The 27,999-nt window shown below is 32.6% G+C and overlaps 2 protein-coding genes across 2 annotated transcripts; one reads left to right on the top strand and one right to left on the bottom strand.

Moving 5' to 3' along the window:
* Positions 1–52: 52 nt before the first annotated feature.
* On the top strand, positions 53–15,865 carry LOC127712782 (uncharacterized). Its single transcript, XM_052219398.1, has 5 exons — positions 53–148; positions 2,238–2,465; positions 4,354–4,571; positions 6,668–6,806; positions 12,242–15,865. The coding sequence occupies exons 2-5, from the start codon at positions 2,240–2,242 to the stop codon at positions 14,182–14,184; spliced, it is 2,526 nt and encodes an 841-aa protein (XP_052075358.1). The 5' UTR covers positions 53–148; positions 2,238–2,239; the 3' UTR covers positions 14,185–15,865.
* A 5,449-nt stretch (positions 15,866–21,314) lies between these two features.
* LOC127711915 (hydroxylamine reductase-like) lies at positions 21,315–22,076 on the bottom strand. The gene is made up of 2 exons (XM_052218071.1): positions 22,061–22,076; positions 21,315–21,679 (listed from the first exon to the last, which is right to left on the bottom strand). The coding sequence occupies exons 1-2, from the start codon at positions 22,074–22,076 to the stop codon at positions 21,315–21,317; spliced, it is 381 nt and encodes a 126-aa protein (XP_052074031.1).
* Positions 22,077–27,999: the final 5,923 nt, after the last annotated feature.

Genomic DNA, 27,999 nt, shown 5'->3' with positions numbered 1-27,999 from the left:
TAGCGTCCAATCAAAAAAGAAATAAATAACGATACCATCTATCCAACTACAATAAGATAGCACAGATGTAATCCTACCGGGACATATTTCAATCTATCATGTTTTTTTACTGACACATTTGTATATGATGTTAACTTAATAATTCAAGGTAAGAATATAAGTTAAAACCAAACTGTTCGGTCGTATAATAAAGAAAAAATATTTGTCAATTGCCATAACGATATTGTTATGTTAATCTTTATCACAAACTAAATGACATAAATTAGTAACAAGGAAGTTTGTGTTTTAAAATGCAAGTCATTTCAACGTTGAAGCTTTCCTTCTTTCTTTTAAAGCAACAAGAATGTCATACCAGTTTTGAAATTTACAGGTGAGGATCTGGAATTTAATATCAGTCAAGGTGTATTTGCAAATCTTTTAGACTTTTAGAATCTAAATTAAAGAGGCAACCGTTACAGTAATGTTTATTGTGATCATTCAACCGGACCAAAGTGATACTCCATGGCAGATTGATTGAGATATCATAAATCAATACCGCATATATATGTTATGAGGCTGATTTTAAACAGATTTGTTTTTAGAGGAACGCTTCCAAACCTTACAACAGATAAATTTAAATCGTGCTATAAAAATATCATTTAATAATATAGAAATACGAATATATTTGCTTTTATGATTACTTTATTGACAAAAATGACAGTAAAATAAACACGTTTAAATATTTCGTCATCGTTTTGTTGTATCTCTCTATGTTCTTGGTCGTACGATTTGTCATATTTTATTCATTGATTTATTTTTGTTTATTCAAATGTCTTTGCTTTTCAAAGTACAGAGTTAAAGGAATCACCCAACTGCATGAATCTATATTGCTACATGAAGGTTTTCACGACATTCTGATATTAGACGTAACAGGACAATATAATGATCAAGTCAGGATGACGTGTGTTTGTTAAGCATGTCTTTTGGTTTATCAAACAATTACTATTAATTAGCTACAAAGACAATATACAAATAGGGGCCTCGGGGGCCGACTAGGATTGTCAGTTTTCCTATCGACGGTCGGTGGTTTTCTCCGGGCACTCCGGCTTTCTCCACCAGTAAAAACTGGCCGCCACGAAATAGCCCAAAAGCGGTGCTTAAAAGTAGCACCAAAAATCAAAAAATCAAATCAATATACAAATACGTACTAAATAAAAGTGACAACAAACAAAAGAAAGATTGTGAGTTAAAAATGTGAAGTGATTGCTATTTACCAATTATGGACTTTTGACGAGGTCAATACATTATATATGGACCTGTTCGGATTATATTGACCGAGGACGAAGTACGTATTGACTAAGTGAAAGTCCTTAATCTATATATTATATATGTAAATAGTGTAAGTTTGAAAATGATATTGACTCGATGTTACTATTTTTGGAAATGATATTGACTCGATGTTATTTATTTTTAGTAACATGGAGTCAATAGCATTTCCAAAAATAGTAACGTCGATTCAATATGTCAAAATCGTGTAAAAATACAAAATATATATTGGAAAACACATGACCAAATAAGCCAATGAGAAACAAGAAAAATCAAATAATATTGAAGATTTCAATTTAGTCGTCAAAATATTGTTATCGATATAAAGAAACAGAAAGAGGAAATAAAAAGGCGATCAGTGGTAACCCGAAGGTAAATCAGTCGTAAACAATAAATGGATCTTTTGATCCTAAATATTTTTTTGTTGTATATATTGAACTAATAACAACGTCCAAAATTATTTTTGTAGTACAAACTTTAATAAAAGTCACGGTATGTGATATAACTGTCAATGAGACAAATATTCACCAGAGATCAAAGAACAAGAAAGTAAACAATTACAGATGAATGTCTTCGTGATGACTAAACACCAAATACACAAACGGCCGTGGTTATGCAAAAGCAAATGAAGAAGAACAATTTCTGATGACACCAACCGGAGACAACCACTGTAAGATGACCACTAATATGTTCTTCTTGTCTTAGTTACAATTCTGTCCTCCTTTTCTCGTTTGTGCCATCACCATGTGTGACTTTCAACGTATTTTTATTTGAAATGAGCAAAATGACGGGTGCCATTAGTTGGTCTGAAATTGCTTACCTTTCCAGATCAAATGAGTCCATCCCTGATTTTAGTGAGGTTCATTCATTGGTGTTTTCATCTACTAATGAATTTTCCAAGCGTTATATCTTTTTCGCTTGTTTTTCTGCAGGTATGGAAGATATGCCAAGAGAAATGACTGCTGAGGAAATTTGCTACTTACGAATAGTTCATTTACTTCTTCAAATAGCAAAACCCGTTGTGAGGGATAAATTTAATACTGAATTCCACCCAACAAAATTGAAGGCTGAACTCAATCGTAACTATAAGGTACTTGATGATTTGCGGAAGAAACGGGTCATTTACAGACACCAATGGGAACGGATGTTTCCGAATTCAGGTAAGCAGGATTCCAAATGTGACATTGTAAGGTAAATTTTTTACATCCGTTAAACAGTTATGGCTTTAGCCTGAAACGGAAAAGGTCATACAAAATTCGTTCGAAGTTGATTGCCTGAAAATCTCATCATTTTATTTCTCTACTGTAGTATTCAAGTTCGTAGGGATATCATAGGCAAGTCATATTGGTATAAGTAGCGAGAAAGCCCACTTATCTTGAATGTTAACAACTTCTAATATAACACATTGCGACAACATCGTACATAGCAATGTAATCCTGTGTGCTGTTCGTTTCTGTAATTGCATTCTGAAAAGAAGTTTGCAAAGTAGAGATAATATTTATTTATTCGATTTCAGATGTAATCGTATTATATGCCTTAGATTGCTTTAAACCGACTTTTAAGTGAGTCCGTTTGTTTAATCCTCTTTACTTGTATCCACGGATCAAGCAGACAAACATACAGTAAATACTTAATAATATTAACATTCTAATATTTCGACAGAAACTGCAACGCTATTAAAATTTTGTGTTACACTTTAACTAACTTGTAGACCGTATATGTACTTTCGTGTAGTTGTATATGACTGCAATATGGCATTCATAAAGATAACGTATGCACGTGCTTTTAACTCTCTCCATTTCGAAAAATAGAGTTCACAAAACTTCGTAAAACGACTAAAAGACAAACAATAGTATCCAATGCACATCATAAAAACTAAAGACCTAGCAACACGAACCCCACAAAAAACCTATACCAATATATCACGGAAATTATGATAGGAAACGGAAGCACCGGAATATCGTCTCAGCTGGGTGTTATATTCTCTATGTGCAAGTTATCTTTTAATAAATCTTAACACGGCAGTTTTGTTTTTAAATAAACTACATTTAAATATATGTCCAATTATTTTCCTTCCCCATTTCTAACACTTTATAAGGATAAACATACCTATTCTTTTTGTTGCTAGAATGTACGTTAACAAAAAAAGTTTACGAAAGTGAGAACCACATTTCGTGCAATGTATTGGACACTATTCTAAGTTATTCATAATTAAGTCTTACGAAAACACCATTGATGTTAGCTAAGAGTTCAACTTAAAACATATATCTAAGTTAATTTTAGCAACTGGCCATAGGTGCAGGTTTTGTTTTCACAATTAACAATTGAATTTACATACACATGGACTGGACACAAAACTTACCTTCACCATGAAATACGTTTTCAAAAGACTTTGTTCATTTTAAAAGTTTACCATCTAAATAATAAAATTACCTTGTTCAGGTAGATCGGTCGTCTTTCGCCATCTTGGATTGTAAAATAGCAGAACACAATCTTAATTTTTATGTTTCATTTTTGAATACACCTTATAAGAGCTATCTACTCATTTTTTTTTTGTCTTAAAGTTCTATCGTTTAGTTTATTTTTATCACCTTAAAAAAATGGGTTTTCCATGTATAATCTATGCAAAATCTGACAATTTGAAAAACCTTTAGTTTGATTAAAAGGCCTGTGATCCATACTTTTTATTATATTTTTAAAAAAGCATGATACAAACTACATTTTGGCAAATCATGACCATCTACCTTAACCACATAAACATTATGGAATTAAAGCTGCATATCATCTTTCAATTACAAGATAATGTATTTTCCTTAGTGAAGTTCTATCGATGCAAAAGTTCACAAAAGAATGTAAAATTGCCAATAATGTATCAAAAGTATTTTCAACACTGAAGACATTGTTAAGTGCTGAATAACAATTTTGTTTGACAGATAAATGTGATTTTTTTTTAATATATGAAAGATTCGATTTTAGACTCATTAATATGAATTGAAATAAAAGAAAGAAAAGTATCTGTTTACTGGAAGACATCAATTTTCCTTACAGAGCCAGTTAGTTCAGAGAAATTTGATATAACACTGATGATTTGCCTTTTAAGACACCTCGCCAAAATTAATATTCAAGATGGTTTCCCATCTAGCGGTGATAAGAGTGAAGCGACAGATTTGTCCCGAATCAAGAGGTACAGAAACAAAGTTTTGCATTGTGATGAAGGAACCCTCACTAATCAAGAGTTTAATCAGTATTGGGATGATATTAGTCAGGTTAGTAACTTACAATTAGGTACTGTTAATAGTCTGTCATGATTAGTTTGTTCTTATCAATATATCAACTTATAGGGAAGAAAAACGAAGAAAAGAGAAACATGTCCATATAACACTTCACAGAAAACATAGACGGAAAGAGGACCGGATTGTATTCCTGGCTTCTACAATTTTAAACATATCCGTGGCCATCGGTGTTATATGTATTGGATAATTTTAAACCAAATCATTATGTTTGATGAAACGTTCAAAGGGATGACCTCACCTTTAGCATTTGGAACCCTCGGTTTAATAGTTTGCGTATAAGCAACAACCCCCTATCAATGAAATCTTGATCAATATAAGAAGCAGGCGTAAAATTACCTTTTTTTCAAATATGACCGTATTACAATAATTTATTCCCAATACCGACATCTAGTGCACATACGAAAGTGTTATGCCTTATGGCATGGCTATACCTATATAAAAAATAACTTATATCTATTTTGTGTTCATAAAATTATTCTGATATATTATTTGTTTTCGACCCTTCTAGAAGATGGTATAATAGACAAATACTGATTTTGTTTTTACTGTCCACTTAACCATATTGTGTTAATCACTTAGTTTGATATCTGTTGTATGCTTTACATCTTAAAGACTTTACGAAACTTAGTTTTTTTAACACCTATTGTAACAATGAAAAAATGCAAAAAAAACTAAGGAATGTTTTATATTTTATGAAAAACAATTGAATTTAACTTGTATACACCTAGGTGGCGTCAGCCCTTCAAATTTTTTTCCAGTTGCACAGATTTATCTGTACTCTAAAATAAATTTGTTTATGTAAACATGGCCTAAGCCAAAATTTTAAAAACAAGTTAACCTTTGGCCTTTTTAACATTTCAATTTGAGTGTCACTGGTGAGTTTTTTCAACTCGAAACGCAAGTCTGGCGTGCACAATTTTAATCCCGGTTTCTATGTTGAGTTTATTTATTGTATCTGTGATATCGTTTATTTCAAGTTCAATGGGATGTAATGCAGGTGCGACCAGCATAGCCATCATTTTTTAAATTATTTGATTATTTAATGATAAGACATCACCAATATAGCGGAACGAGAAATTATAGGACAGTGCAATTATTTTGAAATTTAACGCGAAGCTCCTGTGTAACACCTGCTTCAAACGAATAAAGGATCAATTCGACAAGATGAGGAGCACAGTTGGTTCCAAGATAAACATCAATTGTCTGTTGAAAAACGTGTCCTCCAAACGTAACTAATATGATGTCAAACATCTTGCTGATTTCAGTTTCATGAATGATTTTGTTTAAATCAGTGTGGGTTTTTACAAAGTATAATGTGTCCCGTCCTTAACTAAGATATTTCATTTGAGTTGAACATTCCTTTTGATAAACCAAAGAAAGAAGACTTATTCCTTCAATCTGTTTGTTTAAAATGAGGAATACTCAAGTAATGAAAAGTGAATCAGTAAAATTGTTTGAGTTAGCATAGACCAGTTAAATTTTATTCTTCTAATTTGCTTCAGCGACCTCAGAGTCTTAACCCATTTGGAATTCTAGTGACACTCTTTCATCAAAATAAGAGGATGTGGTATGATTGCAAATGAGACAACTGTCCACCAGATTTTGCAGGTTTTGCCCACTGCTAAAATCCTCGAATGAATCCTGTAGATTCCTGTAAATTGTAGGTTCCAGCATTTAAGTATTTCGTTTCGTTTCTTTGGTTGGCACATTGTGCAGATGAGTGTTAATCAAAATTGCTATGGTCATTTGGGATTATATTGCCGCAATATATCTAAATGGGGGAACTTCACTGATACAGTCAAGATGTTTAGACTTAAAGTCGTTGAATATCGTGTTCCGGTAGGATACATGTTTGGATTTGATATTTATAGCCTCAGTTTGTGTGGTACGTGTATAAAAGGTTGAATGGAACATATTGATTTTAAAGTAGGGGATAACTCTGAATTTGGTTAATTGCCAACAGCCAAATCAATCAACAATAGCAAATTATAACACTTATCGTTTTTAAATGTATTAAGTGTGCCTTGTTTCATTTACTACTAACTTTTGTTACTGTTATTATCCACTAGGCTATTGTTAGACTTGGTGGTTCAAAGTATCAGGAGCAATGTGACGATTTAAAAAGGAAAGAATTCGATGCAAAAGACAAAGATTTGTTAAATGAACTTAAATTTAGCAGTAGATCAACGATCCCAAAAGGTGTAGCAGGTATATATATATTCTGATTAAATGAATTATTAATTTGCATTATAAACAATGATTAAAGAAAAGTAAAATACAAAACTTCATACAGTTAGGTCATTAAATTACAATTTTCCTAATTTAGTTGATACGAAGAACATTTTTCTTAATCATGATAAGGGGGTAAATGGGGATGAATTATACATGTCACTTCATGTATAAGCTTGTATAATGAACATATGTCCACAGAAAATTGAAACGCATCAATATTTTTGTAAATTAATTTGACGTGAGATGTAAAATTTGTAATATTGCTCAAATTGTAACAAGGCACCAATACAAGGTAACGACGGTATCTGGTAGGAAAAAATACGTTAAATGAAAAAAATATGTGTAATTCATATGTGTTTCTTGTAAAATCTTTATCAAGTACATGTACGCTGGAGCCCTTAAGTTTAAAAAGCCAAATATATAAAATTTCCGAAAGGAAAAAGTTAGATTATATACTTTTTGTACTGGAAATTTACAGAAAAAAGTAATGCATGCCGGTACCGAAGCACTTTGGTTGCTTGGTGGATATTTTTCAGTTATTGATAGTTTACACATTTATTATTTATCAAACAAAATTCTTAATATAACCATGACGATAAAATTTCAGGATAGATTTATGCACTGTAAATTTGGAAATGAAGTTATCAACAACACTTACCGTTATTGGATGATATCGTTTCGCTAAAAAATCAAGAATTCTCTAAATATACTGCAAAACTTTATACAAAGGAACTTACTTTAAATCAATATAATATTAACAGCAATAACTGTCCTTTTCTAGATTTAGATATTTCAGTTTACACGAGAAACTCTACACAAACATTTACAACAAAAGAGACGATTTTTCTTTCCCTATTGTTAATTTTCCTTTTTTGGACGATGATTTTCCTTTGCCACCGTCTTACGGTATTTATATATCACAACTCGTTCGCTATACCCGGTTCTGTAGTGATGTTTTTTTAATTCAATGAGCGTAATATATGTATTACTGATATATTCTTAAGTCAGTGATTTCGTTACTACAAATTACTTAAAACTTTACTAAATTCTTCCATAGATACAAAGATTTGGTTTGCAAGTTTGGTTGTACCTGTAGAAAACTTATTTCCAACGGAATAGCACATCCTAATTTTTCCGGGAATATTGTTTACCGAGTCCGAAAAATTTAGATACGATCCGGGTAAACTTATTAATCCCTTAAATAAACATTATTCTAAAAGGTTACTAATTCAACACTGTAATTAAATCTTTGAATATTGTTTTATTGGTATAAATATTCCTTTTGTTATCAGCAAATTAAAACCATACTAAATATTATTGTTATACACATATGCACGATACTACTATCGCTACCTATATTTTGGCGTTGCACAAGGTCGTGTTTTCCTCTGACTGTTAATGACGTCTTTACACTTATTCCATTGGATGTTTTGGTGTGTACTGATTGAAATTTTAGTATTAGATACATGAGTTTTTATTAGTTGTTATTGGCTTTGAACTAGAAGAAAGTAACATAACAAAAATACCAAACTCCAAGGAAAATTCAAAACGGAAAGTCCTTTATCAAATGGCAAAATCAAAAGCTCAAACGCATCTAATGAATGGAAAACAACTGTCATATTCCTGACTTTATACAGGCATTCAGTCGGTAAAGTCTAGATGTCAATAACTGCATGTTCCCTCAGATCTTTACTTAGTGTCTTTTTCTTGTTTGATATCTAGATACGCTGCCGCGACCGGTCTGTGTTTTCGTTAGATGTTTTTTGCCTTGGATCAATCTGATGAGTTAAGCCCTTTTTAACTGCGTTTTTAGTTTGTCTTATGTTATGGTACACTATTAAACCCCTATTCGAGGTAAAAGGGGGGAGGGAGGGTTTGGCGCCAGCAAACTAGTTTAACTCCGCCACATTCTGTATGTGACTGTCCCAAGTCAGGATTGGTACATGTAGCCATTGGTTCATGTCTGTCATATTTGTTTCGTAAACTGTTTTGTTATGAACTGGGCCGTTTGTTTTCATTGTTTCTCATTGTTGAAGGCCGTACGGTTGCCTATAAGTGCTTACATTCACTTCAATTGAATGTTGGTGGATAGTTGACCACATCTCCTTATCTTTATAATGAAATAAGTAGTTCTATAGCACCCTGTTCTCGTCTATACAGCGCTTTTTTATTCCGTCATCTGCGACGTCGTTGTCGTCGGAGTCGTCCACAGGTATGTTTGATTTATGGTAAAAGCCTTTTTTTTTTAGATTTCAAAAACATTGCTTGCCATTCTGTGTATTTGACCAAATCTGCACAGAATCGACTTCATGATTACTGGGAGCAAAATTTGGAAAATTTATTTGTTTGTTTTTTTTTATTTTTACGTATTTTACTTGGTGTTTTCAGAAGCCATTAAGTTGCAGTCTTGGTTTAACATTTTCTTCACACCAATAACTTGAAATTTTATGAAACTCGGAAAGAAACTTCTTCATAATCAAAAGAAAGCCGCATCTGAATCAATTTTTTTTATATATTTCTTTTCATTTGTTTCATAGTATACGTGATAAATGGACTTAATGTGTTTTAGGTAAAAAATATTGAGTCTTGGTTAATGTTTTTAACTCATCATAATATTCAAACCTTCATGAAACTTTCAGAATCTTGGACAAAAGCGTCTTCATGATCAGTAGATATCATCTAAATAAACTTACTTTTCCGTATTTTACCAATTAATATATATTTAGTTAACATTAGGAGCATTGTAAAGTTGGCGGTGTTTAAACATCAATGACCTACACAAACCTTGATGTAAGTTCAGCAACATTTAACCGAAGCTACTAATAAGTTCTCATTTCTATGATGAGTTTATTATAATCAAGAGATAACATTTAGGGTAACGTTTGAATTTTTTACCACTTTATCTCCCATCTTTATACCTTAACTTCATTAAAATCATTATAAGGAAACATTTACTATCATTCTTTCTGCAGTAAAAGAAGACTTGAAGATCAACTACATCGTTTCATTTTTCTTCATACAGGGGAAACCTAGATACAAATTTCTGGTTTTGGGTAAATCTTACTTTGTGAAGAATCACAATTATTCCCATAACAAATACACCAAAGATGAAATCATAAAAGATCTAGACTTTTTGATCGACAATTGTTGAGTTTGGTGGATTGATATTCCAGCAGACAGTCGATTTTCTAATATGTACTAATTGTGCACCGCTACTGGTCAATTTTGTTTGTTTTCATATAAAGCACAATTCACACAGAACCTTCTCAAAGACAAAAAGAAAAAGCATATTGCAAAAATCTTTGAATTTCACTTTAAGATATATTTTTGATGTCTGGTTACTCAATAACTCACATTTTAATAAATGTTTATACATGTATCTCATATATCTCAGTTAAGCTGATATTTGGGATACTGCCAAAAGTAGAATATATGCTTCATATCTTAATTTTTTTTCCTCGATATTGACACAGATGAACGACTTCAAACTAAAGTCTATGAAAAACTTGAAAAATTTTAACTTTACAATTGTCGTCCTATTTCTCCGCTCGAAATTAATAGACTTGTGACATTTGCACAACTACTGTCTCCTTAATTCATCGTATCTTACAAATACCTTGACTTTTTCGGAATTGACTTGTAGTTAAGTTAAGGTTTTAAAACTTGAATCAATGTGTCAAACCTTCCATGAAACTTACAAAACCTGGACGTAAATAAATGCAACAGTAGTATACCGGTGTTCAAAACAAACGCCAACATACATAGAAACGAACTATTTATAACAACTGCCATATTCCTGACTTAGTACAGGACATTTTAAGACAAAAAGGTGGATTGAACCTGGTTTAATGGCTAGCCAAACCTCCCGCTCTATGACAATGTTAAAAAAAACACCGCCAAAACGGCAACACCACGTGACAGAAATACAGCACAAACACATAATATAATAGTCAACACAACATGCAACCCGCAGAACAACAACGAACATATTCCATCAACGACAGACACCACAGGATATCACAAACACTGACGCGCTTACGTAACTAACAAGCAATCTGGAACTTCATACAATTATTTTCACAATACTAGTCCAAACAATGTTCATGAAAATGATGTTATGGAAAAGCAATTTTATAATTATTTTGACTACAAACGATAAGACATAACAGGTTATCTAACCGAAACCATAACAGAAACATCAAAAATAAATACATGAATATTGGATGTACAAAATACCGAGACACGTCGTATTGCAATGCAAATTCACACTCGGTATAACAGTCATATTCGGGAATATGACGATGATGGTATTGAAGGTCAATATTATAATATTTTGGATAACAAACGATAAGACATAACACATTATTAAACCGAAACCATAACAGAAACATCAAAAATAAATACATGAATGTTGGATGTACAAAATACCGAGACACTTCGTATAGCAATGCAAATTCACACTCGGTATAACAGTCATATTCGGGAATAGGTTACGTTCGGTACTCAGCAGACAGACGATAAAGATGTTTAACCACAATCTTAGACGTGGTAACAATGTTATAAGTTAGTTTAGACACAGACACATCGTATAGATCAACCAATTCGTGATGGTGTCCATAAAATTTACGGAGTGTCATTTTTAACCTTTCCTCCTCATAACTCTGTTGGAGCAGTTTCTGCGTATAGAGCACACTCATGTATATGAAGTTAGTATAGTTTGAACATGCACGAGCATAACGTATCAATTGAGATATGTAAACACCATACGATGGAGCAGAGGGAATGGTACTGCTAAGAAATGGGAAATTGATAATTGGGAAGTTGAAATCATCCTGTTTGTCATAGATTTTAGTGTGAAGTCGTCCATTTGTGTCACGTAAGATTCTTCAAAATCACAAAATAGCACCTTGTCTGTGAAAGATTTCTTTGTCTATTTTTTCTTTGATTTATGTTTCACGGATAAGTTATGAACTTTTAGCAGTCAATATTGCCCCTTCTGGTTAAAGCAGTAGGCAAGACACAGAAATCAGTCATGAATTTTATACTTCAACATTTACAGGAGCCTCGCTTGCTAAATTATAAAGGGTATTATTTATTTATATCATGTTATAGTGACTTGGAAAATTATGAAGTTTAAAAGACAAAATCAAGACAAAGATAAGTATTATTAGAAACTTTCTAAATGTAAGTGGGGTATGACGAACACTTTCGACTTGTTTCATGTCAGCAATGAAACTGACGTGCATGCAATAACTTAAAATACACAAACACATCTGCATAGTATACTGATGCATTTGACAATTAATAAGTGGTATAAATTGTTATAGGTGTTTTTGAATCATGGAGCTAGATCTAGAATTAAAAGGAAAAAAAAACAAGGGTGCAATTATTTTTTTTATGTGTATTTTTAGTTATTAATGAAAAGCTATTGGACGAATGGTCAACAAAAGAAAAGAGTGTTGTGAGAACAAGAGCAATACAAACACTTATGACATATGTTGACAAAAACGCTGTGGTTACTATCATCGGTCCTCCAGGCTGTGGAAAATCGACATCGGCGCATTATGTAGCTTTCTATCTGCACCAGTCAAAGAAGTACGAAGTTATATCTACTCAAAATGCAAAAGATATAGTACAATATTATAACCCCGATAATAATCAAGTATTTGTGTTTGATGACATTTGTGGGAAGTATACCTCGAATAATCAGAAAATCATGGAATGGCGCGATTTGACAACCGACGTTAACCTGTTGTTGGAAAACAAACGTATTAAAATCATAGGAACCTGTCGTATCTATATTTTAAAGGAACGCGCACTCTCAAAAACCTGCATTTTATCTAATACGTTTGTTGACTTCACATCGGAATATTGTGCTCTATCTGACGAAGAAAAAATAAATATTGCTAGGGTTTTCTTAGAGAAGGATGACATTTTAAAATTGCAGAAGTCTAAACAATATACAAAGTATGAATTTTTTCCACTTTTGTGCGACTTTTATTCGAGACACAGAAAGAGAAATATTAAAGATTTTTTTACTTCTCCTATCGAAGCTATAAGTACAGAGCTGTCGTATTTGGACAATGCTATTGATCTAACAAGCATTGCAACATTGTTTTTATTTGTAGTTTATAATAACTGTATACATAGCAACATCCTAAATTCCAAGTTGGAAATGAGACAAGTTCTTGACAACATAGCTCCCTATTTTCAAACGGCGTATCCTCTAAATCCAGTTCTTGTAAAACAGGTATTGCAAAATCAGATTAGCTCTTTTACAAAGACTTCGAACGATATATTCACGATAATTCATGATAAGATTTTCGATATTCTAGTTCTATATTTCGGAAAACATTATCTTAAACTTTGTCTTGAAATGAGCCATTCTGAAGTCATTCGAGATCGTTTCAAGTTTGAATCAAATGAGGATGATAGCGCTACTGAACAAACATCATGTATGATTATAGTTCCTTATTTTTTAGAAGAATCCTACTTTGATAGACTTTGTCAAGATATAGCTAACGGATTTGTAGATGACGTGTTTAATAACATTAACTTGATAAATGTAAATTTTCAAACGAGGCTGGTTCGATACTTAGAAAATAGAAAAGAAGTGACAGAAGAACTATTGTTTTTATCAGATCAAGCATCTTCACCTTTACTATCAGTCGCACGTCATGGTTTTTTTCCAATTGTAGAAATGCTGATAAAAATGGGGTTAAATGTTAATATTTGTGACGAGAAAGACAGAACACCGCTGTTTTTAGCATCAGATGGTGGTCACAAAGATATTACTACTCTTTTATTAAAATATAATGCGGATACCAAAATTTGCGATACAAAGGAACGATCTCCTTTACACATTGCGTCGGCAAGGGGTTTTACCGAAATAGTTGCACTGTTTCTGAAAAATGGTATTATGAGCATATCTACTTCAAACATGATTTCCCCCCTGTACATAGCTACAATATTTGGCAATATCGATATTGTTCAATTATTTTTGGAAAATGGGTTTGATCCAAATGTCCAAACAACTTTCAAACAAACCCCGATTTATGCAGCCTGTTATTTCAATTATTTGAATATTGTGAAATTATTGTTACATTTTAACTGTAATACCAATATCTGTACTCAAAGCCTTAAATCGCCTTTATTTTGTGCATGTTTATACGGATATACATCAGTTGTTAAATTGCTGTTAGATAATGGAAGTGATCCAAATCTTTGTCATATCGGAGGGGACCGGGTCAGTGAATATGTTCCATATTTAAACGAACCTTTTGAAACCATTTTATTTTATTACCATACTACTCAAAAACCATTGCCTGCTTTTGTAAAAATCCTACAGAAATAAATTTAAAACTTCATGTAGACATTGATCGTTTCTTCCGCAAAAGATATAAGTCTCCGCTCTTTATTTCATCGTACATGGGATACTTTGATATTGTAAAATTGTTATTGGATCATCACTGCAATCCAAATTTTGGTAATAATTTTGACGAATCTCCTATTTATATTGCTGCGAAACATGGTCACACAGAAATTGTTAAATTATTATTGAAATATCAGGTAGATCCTAACCTTTGTAATAAAGATTGTGTATCACCTTTATTAGAAGCAGCATCTGGTTGTGCTCAAATAATTCATAGTATCTTCGAAATATATGTTTACTTCTGATAGTAACATAGGCGATCCATTATACATTCAACTTCCACAGGCTCGATTAATAATTGTTAAATTATTGTTACAACATAATGCTGATCCAAATTTATGCGATGCATATTGCGAAACGCCATTGTTTGCAGCTTCAGAAAGGGGCTTTGTAGATATTGTTGAAGCAGTTTTAACATATAATGCAGACCCAAACATTTGTAATTACCACTTTGAATCTCCCTTATTTATAGCTTCAAAAAATGGACATTTAAATATTGTTAGAGTACTTTTAAAGTCTAAAGCAGAACCTGATTGTTGTAATATAAATATAATTTCACCATTGTTTATTGCTTCCAAAATGATACAAAGATCATTAGTTCAACAATTTTGTCAACATTATTTATCGGACGAAGACATTGAACCATATCTCACAGAACAGTACAGAGAAATAGTAAAGCTGCTTTTACAACATAACGCTGATCCACTGTGCCTACGATCAGTAAAATAGAATGTTGTACATGTATTTTAACTGCATATAGCTGTAATTCTACTATTGTAAGATTTTATGTTTATGATAACTTTTTGTGACATTTCAGATTGATTTTAATGATTTGGTCAATTATGCAAATTTTCGTTTGTGACTCTAGTACTGTCATTAAACCGTTCTCAAATCAAACAATTAAGTGCTGTCATTTATTTAACGTGTGGCATAAGAAGAAACACAAAGAAACTTATTTACCTTCATGTTTACCATTCCAACTTTTAGTCGTGAGTGATGAAAGCTATTTTAAAAACACGTGTCATACGGACTGAATGAGTACGCTTACTGTACCCCTCTTTTCATAGGGATAACGAATTTTCAATAAGAATTTTATTTGCATAAAAGGATCCTATTTTGAAGTAAGAAAACATGGTGATGGCATTACCAAACCAAAGGATTGTTACCTGATTGGAGTCCTGAATATTCCAAGTTTTATAGTGTTTAGGTGAGAAGGTTATTCAAAAAAAAAAATGTCATTCTAATTTAGCAAACAAACTTCAACGGAAGAGCCGTTCAAATAACACTTATTTATTTGTTTCAACTAACATAACATTTTGTTTAATTAAATTAACATCATAAAGAAGAATATTCCGTTGCCAAATCACCCGTATTGCTAAGGGGAAATTTTTAAAGGTAGCAATGAATACTGATTACTTTCTTTAATGAAAAAATATGAAATTAGAATTGTAATGTATGTAGACAAAATGTATTTCAATTGATGAAATTATGTATGCTTGTGTGTCATGTTTACATACTAGGTGTATGTGTGCATGTGTTACGTTTACATATTTATATGTCTGTATGTTCAATAAAAAATAAAGGCATTCTACATTAAATTTAATTTTAGTGTATAAAACTTAAACATTATAGTTTGCTCTAAGCGAAAAAGAGCATAATGAGATAGAGTATGATTGCTGGTGAATCAAGAAACCACCAAAGACAAAAAGTGCTATTATTAAGCTCGTCATAGATACCAAGCTAATAATTTAACGTCACACGCACGTTTTATCTACATAAGACTATCAGTGACGTTCTAATCAAAAAAGTTAAAAAGACCAAATAAAATACGAAGTTGAAGAGCATTTGAGGACCAAAAATCTTATAAGGTTTGCCAAATACAGCCAAGGCAATATATTCCTGCGGTAGAAAATCTTAAGAATTTAGAAGAATTTAAAAGGTGCTGACTACTAGGCCTGATGACTTCTACATCGACAGGTCATCTTCAATTTGCAATAAATCTCTATTCAAGCTATTATAGAGCCCCTGTATACCAAAAATATTTTATTATATAATAGCTTTATTTAATACGATCGATAAGACCTTTGGCATATGTTCATGTGCCTGTTTCAAGTTAGCTTGTCAGAGATATGACTTATCTTTATGTAATTGTTGTGTTCGTGGCAGATTCTTAATTGTTTCTGTTTAATTCATTCACCATTTTTGTAAACTTTAGATATTTTTATTTGGACTTTTTGACACTCTCATGGTGTCACTTTGTTAGTGGATTGCTGGGTCTCTTACGTATATCCTTTTATCCATATTTTAGAAAAAAACATTAAAGACAACCAAACCAAAAAGGAATCAAACCGAACATAGAAAACCGGCCAAAAAAAGTTAGGCCGGGTAGGGTTAGTCTTAATTTTGATTTGGTACAATTATCAGATTATACTTTTACGTGGAGAGTAAAATAACAGAAATACCGAACTCCAGTTAAATTCAAAACGGAAAGTCCTTTATAAAATGCCAAAATCAAAAGCTCAAACACATCTATTCCTGACTTGGTACAGGCATTTCCTTTTGTAGAAAATGGTAGATTAAAGCTGTTTTTGTAACTAGCTAAACCAATCACTTATATTTCAGTCGCATTGAATTCCATTAGATTGACAACAATACGTGAGCAAAACAAACAGACATAAAAGGTATAAACGTAAAAAATTGGGGTACAGCAGTCAATATTGCAATATAATCTTAATCACTCTAAAAACAACTAACTGTTTCAACAAAGAAACACAAAATGGCATATAGACAAAGTTCATAATCAAAAATGAAAGACAATAATTCATAATTGACCATAGCACAATAACACAATGGCGGGATGTATAAGTACCTAGACACGTTATAAGTATATAATCATAGACTAAATAGTAAAGGTTTAAAATATACAAGACGCTGGTCATGGTTATTTTGCACTTGTGAAAATGCTCATAAAAAGTGGATTCAACGTCTTTAAATGTGCCGATAGAGGCAAACGTCCTTTAAAACACAACAGATTTAACTCATGGTGCTCGCACTATTCATTTTGGTTTTGATTATTAAAAAAAAAAATATTTTTGACTTTCCTTACTTTTTGTTTAACTGTTAATAACAGCCTTGCGGTTAACCTTATAGTTCGCAGCAAGTATTAGAAATTTGAACACATGATTCAACAGCTTATCGGAAATTTCAGCTTGCAGGCTTTCACAACGTGTTTATCACCGCATTTACATTGCATAACCTGATGTTTTCAATATCTTCTATATCCTCTACATGTTGACGTCTTTGTGGCTATTTCAGTGATAGTCTTTTATACACGGTCGTTCTGTGAAATATTTAAGTAATACAAAAATGTCGAGCTCCAAGGAAAGTTCAAAAAGGGGGAAATCCACCAAAAATTAACAAAATCAAAGGTACTGCTACTCATAAAATTGAGAAAGGAATGGGGAATGTGTCAAAGAGACAACAACCCGACCAAAGAGCAGAAAACAGCCGAAGTCCACCAATGGGTCTTCAACACAGCGAGAAAATCCCGCATCCGGAGGCGATTTCAGCTGGCCCCTAAACAAAAATGTGTACTAGTTCAATGAAAATGGACGTCACACTAAACTCCAAAACATATAAATGAACTAAATTAAAAAACATACAAAGACTTCAAAAGGCCAGATGCTCCTGACTTTAGACAGGCGCAAAAATGCGGCGGGGTTAAACATGTTTTGTTAGATCTTAACCCTCCTCCTATACCTCTAGCCAATGAAGAATAAACAAACACATAGCAATACGCACAGTAAAGGAAGTCCGAGTCCAATGTTAGAATATGTAACAAAGGAAACTAAGCAAAATGACAATGATAACATAAATAAACAAAGGACTACTAGCAGGTATTGACATGCCAGCTCCAGAACTCAATTAAACTGATTGAAAGATTATGTCTTCGTCATATGAAAATCAAGCACAGTATCATACCATCATAAAATATATGAGTAGAACATAACGCCTATCATGCCAACAACTGGTTTTAGAATAAATTTCCGATGCAAAGACCTTATGAGTGAATCAATAATAATACGAAAATATGCCATCTTTAATGACCTGACAACAGTATCGTAACTATATCCCCTCTGAATAAGTCTGTTTAAAGGTTTGGTTAGCTTTTGAGGTGAATGTGGACATTTTAGTGCTTTGTATAGAATATTACCATAAAAGATTGGATGTGAAATACCTGAACGTATAAGATGCCTGCAAGTTGATTTATATTTACGAATGAAGTCCTTCTACCGATGATAAAATTGTAAATGTTTTGACTAGTTTGTGATATCGAAAACCCTGGTGTAATAATTTTTAAGTAATACAGCGGTTTCTTTCGTTAAAATCAAATACGTTGTTACATGCCAAGCGAATCGAACACGTTGAGATACATAAACACCATATGATAGTGACAAGGGAACGTCACCATCAAAAAATTAATAATTAACAAAAGGAAATGAAAAAAACATCTCTTTTATCGTAAATTTTGGTATTAGGCTTCCCGTTAAAGATATAGATATCAAGATCTAGGAAAGGGCAATGTTCATTGTTAGTATTAGCTTTATTTAAAGTCAGTTCAGCAGGATAAATCTCTTTAGTGTACGTACTGAAGTCGTCATTCTTGAGAGCCAATATATCATCCAAATATCTAAAAGTGTTATTAAATTTTTGTATCAGATGTTGTTTCGATGGGTCTTTGCTGATTTTAGTCATAAATTGTAACTCATAACAATACAGAAACAGATCCGCAATGAGTGGTGCACAGTTAGTCTCCATAGGAATTCCGATAACTTGACAATATACGGAATCTCCATAGCGAACAAAAATGTTATCTAGTAAAAATTCAAGGGCAGTAATCGTATCAAAGCAGGTCCAATTGACATAGTTCTTTTGTCTGTTGTTACTAAAAAATTACCTTAAAGAGTTAGAACATATATATTCGCATTCTGACTTTTTAAATGCCCATTTAATTAGGTGTGTGAATTTTTTCATGCCTGTCATTCCATATATCCAAATGACCTTAACACGTGTTCACTTCGTCTGTGGATACTGAGCTCAGTTTTGGATTATAAGCGTATACTGTGAGTTGCAGATCAAGTTTGCTTTTCCCTTCGGTTGACATCTTTTGACAAGACAACGGTCATAAGACATAGCAAATTGAATGTCATGAAAATGGTACATGTCCAGGCGTATATTACTGTTATTTATATGAAGTGACGGAAATATGGTACTTCTAACTATTTACAAAACAGAAGGTATTGGTGTCGTCCGGACAAACCTTCTTTCTCTATTTTTATGGTCTATGAAGTTCTACGTCGTTAATTGATTTTCCCAGTAATACATTCGTTCTGGTACTTTCCATGTCAAGTTAATTTAAAAAAAACTAGAGCTCTTACGAATTGATCGTTGATGATATGTGTGTACATTAATTAAAAAGGTGAACATACAAAGGGGAAAATAGCAATATTAGTCGAGAAAGACTGACAACACCCTTTCTTGCGTAATGAAAATAGTTGAAACATTCGACCGCCGAGAAACAGTTCCTGCTCATTAGCGTCTTCCGTGGTGAAAAGTATTAATTTAAATTCCTTATACACAGGTGCCACAAGTGGAACAGGGTCTGCTTACCCTTCCGGAGCACCTAAGATTACATCTAGTGTTTCGTGGGGTTCTTGTTGTTCAGTATTTAGTCTTCTATGTTGTGTTTTATGTACCGATTGTCTTTGGGTTTTTTTTCTTATTTACCGTGATAATAATAGTGTGTCTTCGACTTGTGAGTTTGAATATCTCTTTAGTATTTTTCGTCTCTCTTTTTTTAAACGATCTGCACTGCGTTTCACAAAAAAATATTACGTTTCAAAAATAAAATGTTTTTTGATCTTGATATTCGATTTAAGCTTGACACATCTTATCCCTAGTTCTAAACTGAATATCATCTCTAACTAAAACAGTTATGTACGTCAGGATTTGAATAAATCACTCCATCGTTACAGTTTAGTTATAGTACGTAAATGTTCTCACATGCCTGTAGCCTTTGACACCGGGTAAATTTTGAAACACAAATAGTATAAGGTTTTATCCTCATGCCGGTTTGCATACTTATGATAAAGCTATCTAGAGCTCTCTGTATAGCTTTTTATTTATTGTTATACATTTTGGAAAACAATAACTATTAACGTGCTTAACAATAGCAATAAATTGTTTGACAATTTTAGAAGGAGGAGTTAATAATTTAGGTACCAAGACATCTGATATAGGTTTTTAAATGTTTTAGTAAAACCATTTACTGGCGTAAAATCGATTATGAATGTGATTATGATTTCTTATGCACATTAGAAAAGCTTAGCTCCATTCGAATCTATAATTCATTATGAAATAAACGCAAAAGTCAATTGGAATTATTATCTATTCGCTAACTTTGGTTAAAATGAAATAACCAATGGAAACGTTTCGTCATTTGTAATTTGCAACGTTTGTTCTTATCTTATACTAAAACAGTCATTTTGGTCATCAGTAGACACCAAATTGAGTTATTCGACCAAGTCTTGACCATGCAATTTTTGGTCAGTTAAGCTTCTAGAAAGTTACAAATTGAATGTTGATTAATATGCTCAAAATTTAAATTCCTAATTTTAATTTCAATATTTCTAGGGAGCATTGCAACATTTCTAAGTTTTACAATTATGGCGTGATATAAGTTGAAAGTGACTTGAACAAGTTTAATACAAACTCTTTACTGACATGGCATGTAAAAATCTTTCATAATATGAATTATATATATGTTTTGATAGCAAAATAACATTATGCTATCAAAACATATATATAATTCATCTGTATCTATATCAAAATAGTTTTTCTATTGTATGGGAACAGACTTTAGGCTAAATGGTTCCTGATTTAATTCAAGGTGAAGTTTAATACAATAATACTGCCCTACGCATGCAAACAGAGCTGTAATGTTTGATTATCTGTGTTGGTCTTTTGATTTTATTTTGTGATTTGTTTAAATGTTACATCATATCTTCCATGTCTTCAAGTGGATGTCTAATATCGACAGGCACTATTCCATATTGATCCTGAAGTGCTTGTAGTACAGTTGGGTACAGAAAAGCCGGCATTACTGGGCCTAATCTAATATTCTTGACGCCAAGACTCAATAAACTAAGAAAAACTGCTACTGCTGTTTGTTCAAACCATGACAAGGACAGAGACAAAGGCAAACTGTTAATGTCAGTATCGAGTGCCGATGCTAGTGCTTTTGCTACCACTATTGCACCATAACTGTCATTACACTGTCCAAGGTCAAGAAGTCGTGGTATTCCAGTACTTCCCAAAGTTCCATAGTCTTTATCGTTGATTCTATATTTAGCACAACCTATTGTAAGTATAAGAGTTTGTGAGGGTAATGAGTGGGCCAATGTTGAAGTAGTTACGTTTGTGCTCCGAACCGTCACATCCACCAATGACAAATATTCTCTTTAAATTCCCATCGGCTACTGCTTGAAGAACCTAAAATATTATCAAGCCGAAATAAGTTTATACCATCTATTAATTGACAAGTGGCAATATAATAATATTTTCTTGTAACCTACTAATCTGTTGTTCATTTCGTTTCAACTATAGACTAGACTAGTGGGCTGTTTATGTATCTATATATACAGAGAGAGAGAGAGAGAGAGAGAGAGAGAGATAGAGAGAGAAATGTTTCATTGCTAGAATATAACAAAGGAATCGGACACAAGTTGTCACAACTTACAAAGACCCTTCCCCATAATATCAATATAACGTAAAACATGTATCAGCAATAATTATATATTATTCAATTATAAGCATGTGAAAACAAAACCACTATAGAAACTGAACCTCTTGTATATTTACACATGCAGAATAAAAAGCAATTGATGAAGTTCTTGTAATAGTTATATATAAAGATATATATGAAATCAGAATTACACAAACTACGTTCTTTTTTCATTATATCACTGGTGTATCACCGCTGGATTGTTCTAATGAATTCAAAGGCGTACAATGTGTTATAAAATAACAAAACGTGTTCACCAATACAAATAGTGATCGTGTCAGACAGACAATTTTGACGAATTCGGCTCAAACAAATCCTACAGAAGTTTAAGCGTGATATGCCAGACCCTCGATGAATATAGGGAAAGAGTGTCACCAGTAAATGAGTTTAAAGGCTTGAACAAACTTAAATAAGTAACGAAGTAACAAAAGTTTTCCTTAAGTGTGTGATACGATTTTGTGAGGGAACTCGATATTTGCTATACCATGGTTCACTTAAACGCACTTCATGACAATACCGCTGAATAAATCAGAACTAGAAACCCAAATTTTTTATTGCTTTAAATAAGCTAATGAGCATTATATTAAAAAGCTCTCATTTTCTCCCTACCCTACTTACCTCTAACACTTAATTTGATATGGACTGGTCATTGGTATTAAATCTTACGCAGTTCGATTGGATGAAGTTAGTCTTGTTTCACCATTACCTGTTTACCTGTTCGAATTTATATTATCATTATTATTATTATACTTTGTCCTGTGTGTATTCTGTAAGCACGCAAAATTTATTACGTAACATTAATTATTGTTTATGAAAACAATTATAGCAAGGTCTGAAGTAAAAAAAATTAAGAAATTATAAAAATACTCTTGTTTGTGGATTAACAATTATAGTTATGCTTTGTCTTCAGTTTTCTGTACTTATATTATACTAAAAGGTCAAGTCGAATTTTAATTATTATTTTTTTAATGAATACGATTAAACCAACGTTTTTTAACTAGAGAGTTTGGACATGTTACAGTCAGTCTTGCGAATAATGGGCAACATTAGTGAAAAATAGAGAAAAATTACTTAAGAATTGATGCTTCTTTTTGTAAATTTATTGGGATGTGAAAGCGTTTACCGAAGTACATTTTGTATGAAGCGCTTCATTCTGAAAATGTGCGCACGGTCAACGCTTTTACGACCCTATAAAATTATACTTAAAAATGTTAAAGAAGCATTCGATACTTATAATTACATGTTTTGCTAGGATCATGAAAACACGATTTCTATCAAGTTTTTCTTTCAAAATTTATTTACCTGTGCACTTTATTGTGAAAGCTCGTGTCATCAAGACCCCCAAGGGTGACTGGGGAATAGAAATATGGTCACCTTTGGTCTTCCTCCGACCGGCAGTAAAACCCTTGCTTAAGTGGGGCGTCCGTTTGGCTGTGCGGGATGTACAAATTTGGAGCCACGTCCGGTCAGAATGGCCTCGTGTAAAGAGAGTGCCATGCTCTTTGCACGTTAAGAACCCTTGCAACAACTCTTCGAGAGGTCCGTAGGTGACCTGTTGCAAGGCTAAATTTCTGTCCCTATCCAATATACCCTCATTTCCCGTGGCAGTCTAAATTTCTCCGACCTTAATCCCGGACGCCCCTATTACAGAACCTACCTATTGTATTTATTGTTAATTTGTACTCGTCCTGAATATGCATGAAATATTTGCCACTGGAGGTTAAGCAACCATCAATCAATCAATCAATCGTGTCATCATGAATGTTACATTTAATTTTGAAATTAATGTTAATTTCAGAACGACGCGAGATTGCTGTTAGCCAATCAAAATAATGTATTATAATGAATTATAGATGTAATGTAATTATTCAAAAATGAAAGAATATAGATCCCCATCCAGACCTCATACTTAATAATTCACAATTTAACTTTGCTAATCGTTCCCAAACTTAATGCATTTAAAGTATAATTATATTCTGTAATTCTGAAAACAGGTTAATTTGCAATTTTTTTACACACACGTTTGCTTCAATTGACCACCAAGCCATACACTGGACGAGTTCATGATATTTTCATGAATGAAACAAAAGGTATGACAGGTTTGATTTTGCATTCTTACTTTTTTCGAAATTTTCGTAATACATGTGAACTTTTACAATAATGAAATAGCTCGTTGTTTAGAAATTTGAGAAACTTTACAGATCATGCGTTTTCATGCATTCTTTGAAAAATATATTATTTTGAAGAAAAACATTGAAATTCATTTTACGCACAACTACGCAAGGTAAAACGCTTGCGTTTTTTAACAGAAAATAGCATTTTTCAGTCTCATTAAGCTGTTGTCAGTCCAATTTAATCCAAATGAAAACAGTTGTCAAAATATGACCAATCTGCATATGCTTGTACTTAAAAAGTCAATTTGATCTTTTTAACGCCGGATTCGTCTACCTCATAAAATCATGTTAGGCACGTGCGTAAAGGATTACTGTAAAATCACGTGAATTTAAGATTAACAAACTTTGAAACGCGATGAAATAATGCAGATTATGGGTATGTAATGGAAGTCAAAATCATGATAAAAGCAATGTTGTAATTCAAAACATAAAGATAAAGATTGAAAGTTATACGTTTAAGGAAGAAGATATAAACAAATATGTCAGCCGAGTGTCTCAACAAACATGCATAAAAATGCATTGCATTAACTAAACCACAAATATTTAGATTATTGACTAATTATGTATTCATTTATCAATGGGTTTTCGGTCAAAAACTTTAAATTTGAAAGAAATTTCACATTGGTCTATAATAAGAATTGGGGAAAATCTGGATTAAGAATATTTTTTTTTGTCATCTGCTTGACCACACTATTTCCCATCAAATTTGGGATCAGAATATTTTTTTAGGAAAAAACCATACCCCCCTCCCTTGAGGTCAAATGGTCGTTCCCTAGCAGCTTCAATTTGATTTCTCGACAAATATCCTGTTAAAATTCCTACAGCTGTTCCAATGCGGTATCCAACTTCAATAATTACACCTAATTTTTCGAGGATCAGTTGGGGCACGATCATACTGAGGAATTTGTGTAATGATATTAATCCGCAGAGCAAGTTCTGATAATTTCTGTTTCGTTTTTCATTGTTAGATATTCGGCTTGGATCTGTTGGCTAGAAATCACACGCTTCCTGGCACGTATGATTGGTGTTTCAACGTCAGTATCATACTGGTTGTCACTCGGGCCAATTTCTATTATACCATCAGAATTCTCACTCGGGCCAATTTCTATTATACTATCAGAATTGTCACTGGGGCTTATGTTTATTATTCTGTCAAAATTGTCACTAGGGCCAATTTTTATTGTACTATCAGAATTAACTGACATGCATGTATCAATTACATTTCCTGTCTCCATCCAGGTATTTTTGTATTTTGTAAATAAGGTTTATTGTGTGGTCATTGAATAAAAATTCTATAGTGTGTATCAATGCTTTTTTATAACAAAATCCATACTATAAATTATTGTACAAGTTATAAATGAATTTTAGTCAAATTGTGTACAAATTGTAATTTGTACAAGCACTTTTTGTACAAATTACAATTTGTACAGAGTCAAAATACGAATTATAATTTGTAAAAAATGATAACTTGTACACAACATATATATAAGTACGTCTGAACCAGTGACAAATCTACGACTGATCTGTCGAAGAGTTGTCACTGGTTCAGACGTACTTATAATATAATTATTTCTGTGACTGCATCCTATATTAGTCTGTAAGATCCTCTACGATAAATAATGCAGCTGATCTGTAATATTCCATCTTCATGCCTTATATACCATGTACTGTGTTTCGACTTAATGTTATAATATTTTATTTAGGGACTTCTGACGCAATTATTAAAGTGTTTAAGTTGTTATTGGATTCTGCTCTATCAATGATAATAGCTACAGCACTGGCATGATGTAAACAATACATTATTAATGAAATCGATGAGTTTATAAACTATGGTATCGTATCAAGACTCCCTCACACAAGGTTAATCTTTTGAAGTTCTTTTTGATTGTTATGAACATAAATTTTTAAGATTTTAATTTCTCAATCGTTAGGTCATGTTCAGGTCATGTGATATCTGATTACAGTTATTTCATAAACAAGTGTTGTGCAGTTGAAATTGGTAAACATATTGTTTTAAAAGCTGGTAAAATCAACTTTAAAGAGAAAAGGTATTTCACTGAACTAAATGATTAAATTGAATGTTATCCTCCTTGACCTCAGTGTCCTTGTATATCACGTCTACGCCAATCAGAACATGCAAACCAGATCGGCTGCCTTTCTTTAATGCAATATTATGTTATATTTTGTCGATTGGTTCATTGTGATCATACAGGTTTCTGTAGCATTTCAATGTTTATTTAAATTATTTATATATATTTCTGAGGGTTTTCTATGTAAACAAATAGATGTAATGAAACCCTAAATAAAGAGAAAGCAACCGTGTCGACAGAGTATGCATGCCTTGCTATGAATTTCATAACTTCCCTTTTAAAGAAGTATAGTTTCTTGTTTACGCATGTGCATGTAATGTTGACGTTTCAAAATCTAAAAAGATTGCGAATAATTTCATAAATCGTTGAAAAAATAAAAATAACATAACGTAATTGGTAAAAAATTCACTTTTCCTGTCGTTGCTTGTCAATCACACAATTTTGGTGAGCTCTTTTGATAATATTACCCAGAATGCATGACCATGCATGAAACAGAGGCGATTTTAGGGAACATGGAAGTTAAATGGTCGTTCCCTAACAGCTTCAATTTGATTTCTCGACAAATATCCTGTTAAAATTCCTACAGCTGTTCCAATGCGGTACCCAAATTCAATAATTACACCGAACTTTTCGAGGATCAGTTGGGGCACGATCATACTGAGGAATTTGTGTAATGACATTAACCCCAAGAGCAAGTTCTGATAATTTCTGTTTCGTTTTTTATTGTTAGATATTCGGCTTGGATCTGTTGGCTAGACAGCACACGCTTCCTGGCACGTATGATTGGTGTTCCAACGTCAGTATCATACTGGTTGTCACTCGGGCCAATTTCTATTATACCATCAGAATTCTCACTCGGGCCAATTTCTATTATACTATCAGAATTGTCACTGGGGCTTATGTTTATTATTCTATCAAAATTGTCACTAGGGCCAATTTCTATTGTACTATCAGAATTAACTGACATGCATGTATCAATTACATTTCCTGTCTCCATCCAGGTATTTTTGTATTTTGTAAATAAGGTTTATTGTGTGGTCATTGAATAAAAATTCTATAGTGTGTATCAATGCATTTTTTTATAACAAAATCAATACTATAAATTATTGTAAAAGTTATAAATGAATTTTAGTCAAATGTTGTACAAATTGTAATTTGTACAAACACTTTTTGTACAAATTACAATTTGTACAAAGTCAAAATACGAATTATAATTTGTACAAAATGATAACTTGTACACAACATATATATATAAGTACGTCTGAACCAGTAACAACTCTACGACTGATCTGTCGTAGAGTTGTCACTGGTTCAGACGTACTTATAATATAATTATTTCTGTGACTGCATCCTACATTCATTTGTACGATCCTCTACGATAAATAATTCAGCTGATCTGTAATATTCCATCTTCATGCCTTATATACCATGTACTGTGTTTCGACGCTAGATAAAAACTGACGAGGAAAGGTAACACCCGGCCACCGAAAGCTTGATTTTGTCGAGCCTAGGTGGTCGAGTGGTCTAGCGCGTCGGGCATAGTGCAAGGCGATTTGGTTCCACGATATCTAAGTAGCATGAGTTCGAATCCCGGCCGGGGAAGAACAAAAAATTTGCTTCCGCAAATTTA

The sequence above is a fragment of the Mytilus californianus genome, unplaced genomic scaffold (assembly GCF_021869535.1).
Source record: "Mytilus californianus isolate M0D057914Y unplaced genomic scaffold, xbMytCali1.0.p SCAF_8, whole genome shotgun sequence".
Classification (NCBI taxonomy): Eukaryota; Metazoa; Mollusca; class Bivalvia; order Mytilida; family Mytilidae; genus Mytilus; species Mytilus californianus.
The sequence above is the reverse complement of the archived record's forward strand: the minus strand, read 5'-3'. Positions and strand labels throughout refer to the sequence as shown.